This window comes from Atta cephalotes, assembly GCF_000143395.1.
Source record: "Atta cephalotes unplaced genomic scaffold scaffold00006, whole genome shotgun sequence".
Lineage (NCBI taxonomy): Eukaryota > Metazoa > Arthropoda > Insecta > Hymenoptera > Formicidae > Atta > Atta cephalotes.
Window position 1 is genome coordinate 7,457,680 of NW_012130070.1, and position 15,806 is coordinate 7,473,485.

The window sequence follows — 15,806 nt, forward strand, 5'->3', positions numbered from 1 at the left end:
CAGTACACGTGTACATATACAGATATGGTGATCCTATTTTTATTTTAGAATTTGCCTTATATACAATATCATGTTAACTAAACGTTCAATTTTATAAAGTGTCATAAAACCGTCTACCTATGAAAAAAATATGTGCAAAAAAGAAAGATTCCGCCTCTTACCTTGGGGCGAAACCACTCTGGAACGAACCAAATCGACCTTGTTCCCGACCAGAATAGCCGGTCTACCACGAAGAAGATCTTGATCATGAAGTCGAGCGAGATATTCTTCAGCCCTTTGAAAGGACGCCTTGTCGATTACTGAATACATTACGACAAAGGCGTCTGGCAATGGCATTTTTTCCAATTCGATCTACACAAATTTATTTAATAAAATAAAAATTTTATTTATTTATGTATTTTGAAAAAATAGAATAAGTAAATAAAGATTTATTTAATATCACGCTTTATAGCATTATATAATAAGTAAATCAGCTATTCTCTCTTACTTTAAGATTAATGATGTTTAAGAATTTAAGCTCGCTTTCTTCACCATTCAGCATCACGAAAACGGATTGCTCACTTGGTACATCTGCAATGAGAATAAAAAATAAAAGATAAAGAATATCTTTTACAAAAAATTTTCAGATTCAACATTTTAAAACGAAAATAAAAACGTTAAATATATATCATATAGAGAGATATAGATATAATATGATATCGTTATAAAAAAATTCCTTTAAAATCGTAGATAAATTATAATTATAGTATATATATTTTCGAGGACATTGTTATATTAAACGAATCATTATATCCTTTTTTAATAAATAATAGAAATTCTCTCCCTTAATTTCTATTAAATCTTTAAATAAATAATTAAATTAATTTTGATTTTATTTATGGCCTTACTATGTGTTATATTATTATAATGTAGTAATAATGTAGTAATATTATAGTTATAATGTAATAATATCTATTAATATAATAATAATATTAATAATGTAATAATATTACAACATTATTGACATACGCTACTAAATACTTTATATTCTGAAGCGCTTTATATTTTTTTCAATCATCAAGAAAAACAATAAAAAAGGGATAGAATATTATCATAATTCATCAATTCATTTATTTCTTCTTCTCGTTTATAAACATGATGAAAAAACAATCAGAGCTGTAAATAAATCTGTTTCGCCTGCGAGCGAGAAATTACTAGAGCAAGAAAACGTAATTGACGTGAGAGAGAACCGATGTAATCTTATGGCTTTAAATGCGTCTACGGGCCGCCTGTCAAGAGCAATACCGATTTGATTTTAGCTTACTAACGAAATATCAACCGTGACGTCAGAGAATCGTTCGAGTGTCGTTGTCCTAACTAATTTTTTTCGGTTGAACGATTCTCATTTCTCTAGAGAGTTCTACAGATGCCAATGGGAGTCATAAAAACGAACGTTCTGCTAACGGAAGAAGAATAGAGTAAGGAACAATAAATACTACAAATAAATCTTATCGTAAAAATCTGTGCAAACTTATATTCATTCATCTTCTTATTTAAAAATTAAAAAAGTTAAATTGCAATTAAAATAAAACTATTTATGAAATTAGATTATAAAAATTAATAGAAGTAGCTGTAGATCTTCTTTCATTTGTGTAAAAAAATATATTGTACATAACAGCAAAAAGAAAAAGTTTAATATATTATAAGATAAGATATCCTCTTTTTTGTATTCCATATAGATATAACACGAAAATGCGATTCAAGTTGTAAAATACCTCGTAAGTCAAATAAATAAATTAATAATTTAGTTATATTGAACACGTTTTTATATAATCAAATATTTCTTGCTACTTTAACAATTATTCTCATACACATTTTACATATAAAATATCTCAGCTATTGTCTCTTTTCCACACTCAATAATTCTGATTCATTTTCCTTTCTATTTTAAACTAACTTATGCGTAATATACATACAGTGAGTGCAAAAAGTATTCGTACAGAGAAAATATTTTTTTGACAAAATTTTATTTTTAAAAATAAATTATATAAATTATATAATAAAAATAAATTAAAAATAAATTAATATTTTTAAAATAAATATTATTCAGTAAGAAATGAGTCATCGAATTGATGTTGAATCGATATAAATACGATGATTTCAACATCAATTTAATGTTTAATTAATGATCTCTTATTGGTTAATTAACAATTTATTCATAAAGAATAAAATAGATTGTATGTTTCTTAAAATTATATATACCAAAAAAAATATTAATATTAATTATATAAAATATATCATCTGAAAAATAAGCGAAAATTAAAAATTGTATTGTTTGAATGCTCAAAAAGTATTCGTACAAACGAGAAATTTAGCTTCTAAAATCAAGAATACATGCGAAGCTTGTTTGTTTATGTTAAAATAAAATGTATTCATTGTATAAAATTGCTAATTAATGTTTACTTTCTACAAATAAGATTTTTTTTCTAACAAATTTCTTGTACAAAACTTTTTACTTTCACCATATATACGAGTAGTACATGACATATTAAAATATAAAAAGTACATATATTTTGTTTATTCCGAGTTAAAAAAATTTTTAAATAATTCATCAGATAAATTGAAATATGTTATTACAGCATTGCAACATGTTTGATATGATAAAGATTGTATTTAAAACAAAAACAGACAACTTTAATTGAACTCCGACGAATATGAAATATCTCTAATTCACGTCAGTTTGTATATGGAATATGCAATGCATTTCGCCATTTTCAGTGAATTCTATTCTCTTTTTTCTTCTTTATTGCCGACACGTTGTGCATTTACATATATTCGAAACAATGATATATTATTATTTTGTTAAATAAAACAGAAATAATTCAATAATAGTTAATAAATTAGCAACTTTTAACCTACTTTTTTTGGAAGTCAATGCATAAAAGACTATATTCTATTCATAATTAATAAATGTCGATTTTTTTTAGATAAAAAAATAGAAGAAAATACGGAGGGAAAAGTAACAGAAGAAAACACATGATAAAGGAAAAAAACGGTTTTAATAATTAAACGATATTTTAATTAGTTTTTTTAAACAATCTCTCTCTCATCTACTACTGTCAGGGATAAGACTGAATTTTTATATGCTTTCAACGTTATTGCAGGTTTGGCCTTCAACGTTGTTTTCCCGGCATTCCGGGAATAATAATAAATTTTGGAAGTAAGATGTTCTTTAAAATGTAACTGTATTAAATTAGCAATGTTCATTTCACATATTCAGCTGTTGCCAGAAAATGAAAATTAACGGTCAGACACGATTGAGGGACATGTACCTAGTTTCGTGAAAAAACCTAAGAGAAGAAAAGAGAAAAAAGTTGGATAATCCATCTCTTGACCATTTAAAGACCGTTTAAAGATGAAGCATGGGATAAGTCAGTGAACGAGAAAGACGCTATCCGCAACACACTAGTTGCGTGTTTTATCTTATTCGGTCATAGAAAGTTCGGAAAAAAGCGAACATTGTTATAAAGTTAAAAAGTTGCAAAATTACGGAACTACAAAAGCAAACTGAGGCATGCAAATTTCTATGTAAATTCAACGTCACATTGCAAAAAGGATTATAAAATTATGAGGCAAACATTAACATGAGATTGCGACGACTTCTACGGAATATTTGACGTAAAACTAAATAGTAATTATACGTAGTTATATGCATTTTAATGAACATAATATTTACACAATAGTCGTGACTTAAACGCTGCATCGCTTTCGGATAAAGACGGATATTTTTCACGAGATAATTATCTCAATAAAATCGTGCATACGGGATATAACATGATTGATGATCAGGAACAAGTTCGATTGATAGCCATGATGGGAATATCATAAATGCAAGAGAGAATTGACATTTCGAGGTTGCAAAATCACTGAAATACGAATAAATATCGCAGAAATTGGTGAAACGCATTCGTTAGCGCAAGCGCGCGCCGCAATTTTCGTTCGTGTGTACAAATTATTGATCTTTCAGACACTCAAAAGAATTTACGTTTTTAATTAACCTTTAACCGTATAAAAATCTCACTTGTATTTCACCAATGAAAAATTCTCTCTTGTCTCTATTCAATTTTTACGGATAATAACTGTTTGATATCGAATGTGTAGTCATGTTTCATTTACACATAAAATTTAATAAAAACTATATTACCGGAAAATAATCAAGGTTTATTTATAACAAGTTCTCATTTTTAAAACTGTTAACTTTGACAACAGATTTTATCAATAAAGATCACTGTTGCACGAGGCTTCAAGTAATTTAATTTACTGTAGTAGTATTGTCTATTTCAATTGTTCTGCTACTTCGTTTAAAACATTTTTAATACCATTTCGAGTTTCAAAATGTTAATTTATGCTGTTATTTATTAATATCTATTAAAATATTTGGCGTAAGTATAAACGATTATTACAGTAAATCTATTACAGATAACTAATTTGCAAATTTAAAAACTATTGAAATGCAAATATAGAAATATCACGTAGTGATATATGTGCAAAATTATATATAATTATAATTCGAGAGTATCACGAGCATCAACACACTCATCATGAATCTATCAATATTACAACACTTACAGTTTCCGTCACCGGAAACACAGCAATGTATTTTAAAGAGATAGTGAGCTAAAAAAAAAAAGGCAGAAAAAAATGGGAAGAAGTAAAGGGACTCAAACGAAGAGTGAGAAGGAGAACAGACGATGAACAGACGCGAACTCTCTATGATGTACATTTATAGCACGGAGCAGACGCAAAATTAACCGCGGCTATTTCCGAGCGGCTTGTTCCTGCGCTTTTCTTTTTATACCTTCGTGGAAATCGTTTCGTTTGCTTTTCGAGGCGGACGTATTCCATCGACTCGCACACACTCGACACGAACGTCGTTGATCCTTTTTCCATGCAAAGTCACGAAGCTCGTCATGGTTGCTGCATATCTGACTGTACAAAATGCTTTGCGCACATTTGAAATAAAATATGTATCCGAATGATATAGTAGAACCTTAAAACTTTAAAGGAAAATTTAAATTGTAGAAACTTAGAAAATTGACAATTTTGCGTGAAGAAAACGTAGACTACTAACTTGAAAAATTCTACAGCTTATTTTCTTTTTACAGCTTATTTTCTTTGTTTTGAGAAAAAACTTGCACCAAATTGATTATGAAATAATGCATATTAAGAATTGTTACTATGCTATTTTATATTGATTACAAAATTAATTAAAATAGAAAACCGTGTTGTATCAACATGCACAACGTATTTTTCTTGTGCAATATTAATTTTATTCAGAATGATATTATCAATACTTTTTAAGTAACAAAAGAATTTACTAGATTTTCATAACTTTTTTGAGCATTACAATAAAAACTGATGGAGCAAATAAAAAATTATAATATCTAATGTCTGTAATCTCTGTAACATCTAATGAATACAATTCACATTTATCTTATGAGAAAATCGTTTTATTATAATATCATATATCGCAATCTTATTCGTAAGCAATTAATTAAAGCACGGAAGAAAAAATGTGTAATAAAAAATAAAAGATGATCCAATTAGATTCACATTTGAGATTACAATGTCCACTCATTCTCTTCTCTCTCGTTTGCGCAGCGAATCGCATCTTGACCTCCCGATTTGCAGTAAAATTAACGCGTGAAACTTGACATCAGCCTAAATTCTTTTTACTTTTTGCATCGATTGATGATCTATTGATTCAATGTCGATCTTAGATAATTTTAATTTACACGAAATGCAACAATGGAATGGAGTGTAACTGGAATAGAATCGTATATTCAGAAATTTTGAGCTATACTGTAGTCAGACTAAAACTATTTTTGTATCTATTTTCTCTGTTGTCGTTTTAATTATACGTCCCCTTTTGCTCATTTTATTTTAGAAGAATGTAGATTTTTATCACATCCACTGTTTTGATAAAAATGCCAGGTATATTATTCATTTAAAAACTTACACTGTCATATTAGATTATATGCAGCTTTAAAATGACTGTACATCGTATTAAAAAAATAGCTTTGTAAAATCATCTAACATAAGAGAATATTAAATAATTCTCTAATGGAAGCTCCAGCGTCAAAGTTAATATCTAATAAAAAATAAATTTATTCAAAACGTTAGAATATTTTTATTATTATAAAATTTAAGATACTTTATTTGGTAATTTATCAAAAACATAGCTACATGTGATATTTAGACATTTGTTCTATGATATTCCAAACATTATTCAAAGAAATAAGGAAATATCTTTCTGCATTTAATCCGTTTTATTAATTTTCATAAGTAAACAAAATTTACGTATATAAAAATTATGAAAATTTATCTAAAATGGTAAATAAATTCACTAAAAAATTTTATATAAAATTCAATTATTTAAATACAAATTAAAAAAATTTTTTTCATAATTCAAATAATTAAATTTTCATAATTTCATATTTTTGAAGTTGTATTTTCATATTTTAAGAAAGACCATAATTTTTTAATCACTTTAGTGACATTTGAATATCAATTTCATTTCTTTGTTAAAGTTTGAGAAATTTGTTCCATCAAGTATAATATTCTTTGCCTATCAAATGATCTGAATATAATTATAGCAATCATTATTCATATTGCATAACGATTTAAATGACCTCATCATCGTGATAAATCTTCCGAACAAGATTTGTCGTAGAGCTTTTTGCATAATTGATTATACTGATTTCCGCTTTATTTTGTTTAAACTCACTTTCTTCTTTTTTTACTCAAATCTACTGTATTTATAAAAGTAAACACATAATGCAGGAAAATATTTAAAAATAAATTTAAAAATAAAGTTTACAAAACAATTGGATTGTAAATCAAAAACTTTTTTTGAAACAGTAATAGACATTGTCAAGAGCGGTCCACAAATTATGAGCTAACTTAATTTTGAAATCTATAATTACTAGATACATAGTACAATTGCAAAACAATAAATAGTAATTCAAATTAAGATGTAATTCATAATGTACAATATTGATGTATCAATATAACAATGTGTTAGTGTATTAATATAATCAGTATGGATTATTATTTAATTGCTATAACATGATATTCATCAATTAATACATAATTAAAATTATATAATGCTTTTATAAATCTTAGATACCTAATTACAAAACAGAGATAATAAATAGTAATAAATAGTAATGTGTCTTAGATTGTGAGATAAATTACAGAATACAACCGTACTATGCACATGAGCATAATAAGCTATTATAATGCCATTATATATCTGAGCTATAATGTGAACGTAATTCATATGCATGCACGGTTTATCACTCTAAACACTATTATAATTCGAGTTTAAAATATATTCGCAAATGTACTCGAAAATGCAGGAACATAATATGTGTTCTCTTATTATAAATCATATTCTCATCATAGAATTTATATCAATCATAGAATAATATATCGACAATTGAATGAAAGAATGGTGATCAAGTTATATATATATATATATATATATATATATATACGGTGATAAGCGAGAACAAATTCATTGACATGCTAGCTACAGAATTCGATAAATGTATACTATTACATAGAGAAAATGTATACTATTACATAGAGAAAATAATTGTGTGCGAGCGCCATGATTAAATTATTAATTAAATTGCGGAAGCGTTAATAATAAAGGTAATCAATTGGAGAATATTAATAAAATACATTTTCGTATGTATAATAAATAATGAAAACAAATTGTTTTTCTTTAAGAAAAAAATTCTTTCTCTTACTGATTGCGAGAGAAATTGCGTATATCTGAAAAGCTGAATAATTATTCTAAAGGGAAAACTAAAAGAGAAAAATCAGAAGTTGAAGAGACGCTTACGAGAAACACAGCCAACCCGTCAATTTGTCTCTATTTTATTTATCTTTCTTAATACTAATTGGTATTCATCGGTCCAATTTTTTTTATTACATAAAAAATATTTGTTATAAACAATGTTTTACAACCTTACATAATTTTAAATCACATAATTTTATGCCTTGCATTTTAATTCTTAAAATAAACAAAATTTAATTATATTAACTTTAAGCAAAGATATATTAATTTAAAACATTAGTTCCGTTAATATTAATTAAAGAAATTTTAGAACAACTATCAGTTAGGATTAAAAATTCTAATTTATTCATATTATTGCACTTGTACGGTGATTATTTGTCAATATATTGAGATCAAATTATATACATTTTATTTATTTTTTTTAGAAAAATCTTGCTTATAGTTTACATAAAAAATGATTGCAAAGTAAATAAATCTTAGATGTTTCTCATCGACATCAACCGTGATTGCAAAAAATCAAAACGAGGAAAAAATAATGCAATAGAAGGACTCATCGCGTTGTAAGAGGAACGTGCAAAAAAAACGATTAAAATTGTTAATTTAAAATGGGGCATATCAGAAAAATCAACATTTATTCTTAGTTTCTTAGCATTTAGCGCGAATCACTGTGTCTTGTTCTCAGAACCTACTCTTCATGACGAGAAGAAATATTGTCCATTTATACGTTTCATTAATTTAAGAATTGTACAATTTCATCAACATTAAAAATTTCATTTTTTCCCTAATGATAAAGTAAAGTTATATTATCGTCATAATACAATATTTTCGCCGCGTGTTTTATATTCTAATTGTTGTCATTTGACAACAATATGTAAAAAGTTTCTCGCAGGAAGTGTTACGAGAGTTACATCAGGACTCATCACACTATCATTTTGAAACCACTATCTCCGCGAAAGCCACTTGCCTGCGCGCAGACATAAATAGAAAATTCTATTACATTGGGACATAAAAAAAAGCACGAGAGAGAAAGAGAGAAAAGGAAGGAAGAGAGAGAATAGAGGGCGCGGATTTTTTCTACCACGCGAGCATATCCCATTGTTTGATAGCTCGCACGAATATCGATCGTAATAGCGCCGGATGACGTCGCCGAACGAGGATTGAATGTGTCAAACTGGAACAAAGCCTCGCCCGTCTCGCTTATCATACTTTAACACCAATGAAAGACTCGCGATGAAGTTTTTCAATGAAAAGCAGATGCTGCGAGGAGATATCAGCTTGAGAAATTTTGCATAATTAATTATGATTTATAAAGCAAAAATTAAACAGGATTTGCAACAAGCAAACATTTTTCGTAAAAAAGATAAGTATAAAAGTTGATTTGAGTAACATCATCTACTTCAATTATTTGATGTAAGACATGAGATATAAGAGATAATATATACATAATTACAATTTAATAAGCAAAATTTGTTTCTTTGATCAACGATTATTCAATAAAGATCGAAAATATAATTACATTGTAGTAAAATTAATGAAATTAATGTTAATATTATAAAAATAATCGATTTATATTTTATATTTCATTACATTTTCTATATTTTATAATTGTGGATGAAAAAAAATATGATAATTAAAATCAATGACATGTAAAAAATAAGAAAGTTATCTCACATCTGTTTTAACAAGTGAGAACAAACAATTGAACAACGATCATTCACATTGTTATCAAGACGATATACTATCGTCAATTCCAGATTTGTACGAATTTTGTACTACACGAGATATCACTTCAATAATCAATATCAGATGATGTTTTTATTTGTAAAACAATACGCACGCTTCAAAGTTTTTACGTGATGAAAGATTTAAAGTTTTACAAAAAATAATGAAGATATATGAAGTGATTAATAATAAAATTTTTTTATAAAAAAAATATAATCTATAAAATCAAAATTTAATTAGATAAATTATCTGAATTAATGTTTAATTTTTGGAATTTTATTTTATAACTGAGTTATTAAGCTATTTGATATTAAAGAACTGTTTAATATTAAAAAAGAATGCGAAAAATGAAGTAGAGCAATGAAATATTTGCTGAGGAAATATTTATATTAATTTATATAAAGATTCGGTTGTAAAATATTTACCAAGTAATTCAATAGAGTCTCGTATATTAGATTTACGATATTTTAGAAGAATTTATCTTTGACATCGACGCAATTTACAGCAAATTACATTACTGAAAACTTATGCTACTAAAAAATTTAATTATATTGTTTTTTTATCTATTTACATTTAAATTATATTCGTTTTATAATAATTTAACTTTTAAATAGTACAATAATGAATATTATTTTATTTAATGCTAACAAACATATTTCATTCAAACACGTTATATTTTCTTTTTTTTTTACTTTGTATTATATGTATATTTTTTCATTTTTTTCTGCTATTCTTTCTATTCCATATTTAATTTTAAATATTATGTTAATATTAAAATAATAACCGATTTATATTTATTAGATTTTCTATATTTTATAATCATGGATAAAAAATCAAAGTTATTATATAAAATGGAAAAGAGAAAAGATTATATGTATAATCACGGGGTATTCTTTTTTCTGTCAAGCAGATTAATGTTATTTTATTTGATTTCGTTCCAAGATATGACTTAAGCATCGCTCAATTGTAATCAATTCATTCAAAGAATTGTGCGTATTCCAAAGAGTTTATAGAATTTAGGAAGCCGGAAATTATGCGCTGCTCAGGCGGAGTCTGACGCCGTCTTTCCACATCGAGTACAATCGAAATACACACTAGAGACCGTCGTGTAAACTCACGCGATATAACGGAACAATCGAAATGTAAACTGTTGAAAGTTGCCGTAAAGATTATTTGCCTATAGAATCAATTAAGAAATGTCCAATGATTTCCTTTCTATAATCGTTTCTATGTGAATTCACATTTATATGATAACAATAAAACATTCCACCGAGAAATTTTATCTTCCCAAACGAGATTATGTTTATAAATTTCTTATTGTATTGTGCTTTTACTCATTAAAGGCTTATATGTATTTGTCAGAAATCTAACCATACTAAACTCATCATTGAATATGGCATATGTTTACATATTTTTTTTATTTGAATTTTTCCTCGATTTTTCCTTATCAAAAATTTTGTTAAAGAAGAATATAAAATATCTTTTATATTTTTTCAATGATTAATTTTACCTTTTCTAATAATGAACGTTTAGATACTTACCTCAAAATAAAATTTATTTAATTCTAACAATAAAAGAATAATAATAATAGTAAAGTTACTCCTCTTTTAGGCTTAAAATCGCGTTTTTTTAATGATTTTTACAATAAACCTTATTGTAAAATTATACTATAATGTCTTATACTATGTATAATTGTAGGAGACTCACCTCTCTGTCTATCGTAGGCGTTTATACACTCGCTGGTCATAAACTGACTGATTAGGGCAGTTTTTCCAACTCCTCTTGTACCTAACATAGCAACATTATGTGAAGCTACTTCCTTGGGCGGCAATCGCCGTTCCTCATTTTGCTGATCGGCAGGCGCTAAAGAATTCGATCTCGATCTTCTTCTTCTAAAGGAATCTCCTCTATTGACAACACCTACCAAACATAAAGCAATCGTTAAACATTATAGATAAAAAAATATGCAATTGTAATTAAATTTTCACATTTATACATAGAGAAAAAACTCCAAATAATTATCATACAATAACTTAATACAAAGATTTACATAAAAATTAATTAATGATTAATAAAAGAAATAAAATAATATATAATCATGATTTGTTCTTAATTTTTGTGTCGATTATGTTTGCAAAAGGCATATTTTAATAATATAAATAATACAAAAACGAAGTTATATACGTATAATTATTATTCTTTTGAAAGTCATAAAATAAAAACCCGATAACAAATAAACAACAACAATTTTTTTCGTATATATACTTTATTTCGTTTATTTCAAATATATTTTACTTTGTTGCCAAAGATAGCCATTATAAATCATCAACTTCTTTTTTTATATAAATTCTAACTCATTGTGTTCCTTTCTCTATATTTCGTAATTCTTTTACTTTAATATATATGTTAATATTCAGTTCGTTTATATATTGATCGAATACACATTTGCACATTCACGTGGTTTCCGGTGTCCAAAACACATTATATATTCTAAACACCAATGCGCCCTTTACAGAGCGTTGACCTCGATTTATCTCGCTAATACCACACTCTACGTGGGCATCATTCTAATATATGCTTGGGATTGATGGAAGAAATGAGCATAGGTGGAATGGTCGAAATTCTCAACAGAGAATTTCATCTCACAGTTAATAACGCAATTCTTGTGAAATATGAAATAAATTTCACGACTTTTGAAAGGATAATAATTACACGTTCATTACTCGATTTATATATTATTGGATATACTTTTTGTAAACGTACTCGATACAATAAAAAACAAATAAAGATTAAAGAAACTACAATTTGTATTGTTTATTATTATTATACAATCATATATATATTATTTGCAGAATATTTTATAACACATATTTATAAAACATACTATATAGAAAGCATATTTAATATGATTCATGTCTATTGTTAAAAACAGATTTATGTTTACAATTCATTGAAATCTATCTTGAAATATTTAAATTCATCATCATGTAAGCCTTCTATTGACACAATAAATAAAAATTAATAATTTAATATTTTTATTTAATTACATTTATTATAAAAATTATTTGCTATTTAATCAAAAAATAGAAAGAATTTATTGATTATTTTTATATTTTCTGGAATTAGTTTTTCTGAAAATCTATTAATTGTATCTTAATAATTAAATACATTTAGAAATTTAATGTAACGTACGCAAAGTTCCGAACTTATACACAGATCAACTGTTTCTAAGTAATTTATAGTTTGTACATTTGCATTTGAAAATGAATGGCAACGTCATTTGAGTAATGAATTTACAGGGTCATTCTTAAAACTATTATCGATAAATGTGATTTAACATGAAAATTAAATCGATATGTATTCGAATTTGTAAATACTCCTTAGGCAAAAGTAAACTTTGGCTATTGAACACGCTTCGTGCTAATGCATTTGCTTTGCATTAGTAATTGCACGTCAGGTTGAACTAGCTAACAAAACAAAAGTTGCACACCTGTGTACAGTGATTGTTTTCTATATATTAAACATGAACGCATACACACGCATATAAGGTATTGATTTATTTTAAATAAAATGCTACTTATTCTCTGAGAAATTAGATTTAAATAATTAAAAAATTAAAAATATAAAAAAATAAGGAGAATAAAAAATGAAAGAATAATAATTACATGTATATGTAAAATAGTACAAAAAATTATTTATTTTTACTGAATCTAATTTTATTAGATTTTGCATTTCATTTTTATAAAATAAAAGATTTAAGAATAAAAAAGCACAGATCTAACACGAAAATTTCAGGAATATTCAAAAGTTCATAGACCTCAGATGATTCATGAATCCATTTTATCTGTGAGGTGATTCATACATCAGTTTTGTATCATATGTACAAGATGACTCAAATCCAAGTCTCGCGTCTGACGAAATTACGTGTTGAAGCGAAATATTCTGAAATTCTGATTGCTGTTTCTATGTTAAAGTCATTTTAATTTATCTTGTTGTTTTCATGTTTATTTAAATTCTTAATATTATTTTATTTCTATAATATACATGTATATAATTGCACACTGAATTAAAATTGTTACAGAATTTTTTTATTTTCATTGATTTTGCGTAGTAATATTTTTTTATTAAGTCTAACATTAAGATCAATTATTAAAAGTAACATAATTGTGTATATATTTTTTTTAATTCATCCATTCTCTCTCTCTCTCTTTCTCTCTCTCAATCCTTAAAAAAAATTGTTTGCAGGTGTTTCTCAGCAAACAAATATGTTTCATATTAAATTCGTTTTATTGCTATTAAAACTTAACAAATATCAATAAGAATTATTTTTGCTATTGTACCCTCAATCTTTAAGAAACAAAGTTAGATTGTCGAATCAATCCTGCCAAAAAGTTCACAGGCATCTGTTATAAAGATCACAATACGCGTGTAAAATTCCTACTTGATATCATATGTCCGTATTCGCGTGTTCATGTGCACGTGTATACGCCGATGTCAACGTGCGGCTGTCATCCGTTAGGAGAACAACGCACGTCCTGTTCAGCGACTCAGAACACCGATATCCCATCCGTTCGTCTGTCCGTTCCTTCTCTTTGTCTCATACCTTTGTTAGCGCAAAGTTTAGTCCGACATGTGCTACTTGTGGCGTATACTTGTATGTATGAATGAATGAAAGAGATAGAATCGATCGTGCTAGAGAGAGAGAGAGAGAGAGAGAGAGAGAAAGAGAGAAAGAGAAGAGAAACAGAGAGAAAATTGGACAGCGTCAGATAACTCGTAGGGACAATCCGATTTCCTTTCCGACTTCGTTAAATCCGGAAAAATTTCGTATCACATTCGAACGATAGTTGAACGATAATCGAACGTTAGATGATACGACAGCAGTATAGGCATCATTAACTATTTTTATCGATGGCAGCAATGCTGCAGTACGATTTGGATGAAAGAACTCATGTAATATGTGATACATGACATAATATTGAATTATTATTAAATATAAAATAATACAAGAAAACTTTTTTTATACAAATAATAAAATATTTTAAACAAATGCCAACTTTGAAAAATTATTCTAGATATTTTCTGATATTAATGATAATAAAGCTTTTGATGTCATTTATCATGATAAATGTTATCCGAAAAGATTTAAAAAATATGATTTCTAAGTAAAATGCCATTTATTAACTGTAACATGATTTTCCGTAATCCAATTATAGAAATGTATGAAATATTTTATTGCACACGTAGCTTTGATAAACATATATCGTTATTTATGTGATATATAATCGGATTGAAAATAGGTGTCGATTGCAATACACCATTGATTACTACAAGGTAATGTCAGCTGACAGGAACATGCTGCAGGTCACTGCGGGACCGTTATTTTCCACGTGCTTTTGATAAAAATATCATGCAGTGCTCGACTGAGCTGCTACGATATATCGGTGCAAGCTTTTGCAAAAGTAAGTTATTTCCCAGTGAAAAATGGGAAAACGTCCTGCTTTAACTGTGCGTTCGTTCGCGCGCTGCTTGGTTTTGACGAACAAATATCTGGCACGACAAACACGATACAGGTGCATCGATTTGACCATCGAATAGGTGAAGTAAATTCTATTAATAAAAGTTTAAACGTTCAACGTACGATCGGCTGCCAAATCGTTTTGCGCGTATTTAGACGTGATATTTCCGCAGTAGAAATGATTTGCGAGGAGATGATTTCATGATACGATTAAATCATCATCTTTTAATTTTATCACCATTTGATGTTATTACAATATACAGCTAAGTTTTTGTGTGGATGTAAATGTGTGTCTACAACCTGCTTTTGAATTGTAATGTTCATTAATTCAAAATGTGTAAAGGCGATTTGTAAACATCTCTTAGATTTTGATATTGTTTTTATTAAATAATTTTACGATAAATTAAGTAGAAAACTCTGTGTCAGATTTTAGAAATAGAATAACTATAGATTAATATCACTATATTGCTACATTTATTAATCCATAATGTATACAATACATTTAAAATAGCTTCGCAGTTTAAAAGCGTTAGAGAATTTTTAGATTTAAAATGGAGCTCAATATATATGTGTATACACACACACACACACACACACACACACACACACACACACACACACACACANATATATAATAATAACATATTAATTTATATTATTTAATTTTAGTAACACTACTCTCTTATATTATTTATTTTATATATAATATATAGTTCTATA

General features: G+C 27.0%; 1 protein-coding gene across 1 annotated transcript in view; it reads right to left on the reverse strand.

Moving 5' to 3' along the window:
- The window catches only part of LOC105626795 (GTP-binding protein RAD), a 37,013-nt gene that overhangs the window by 901 nt on the left and 20,306 nt on the right, over positions 1-15,806 (reverse strand). Inside the window, exons 3-5 of the mRNA XM_012208090.1 lie at positions 11,276-11,488; positions 488-570; positions 162-351 (exon numbers count right to left, since the gene is read on the reverse strand). Coding sequence (XP_012063480.1) covers positions 162-351; positions 488-570; positions 11,276-11,488 — 486 coding nt within the window. The remainder of the gene's footprint in view (positions 1-161; positions 352-487; positions 571-11,275; positions 11,489-15,806) is intronic.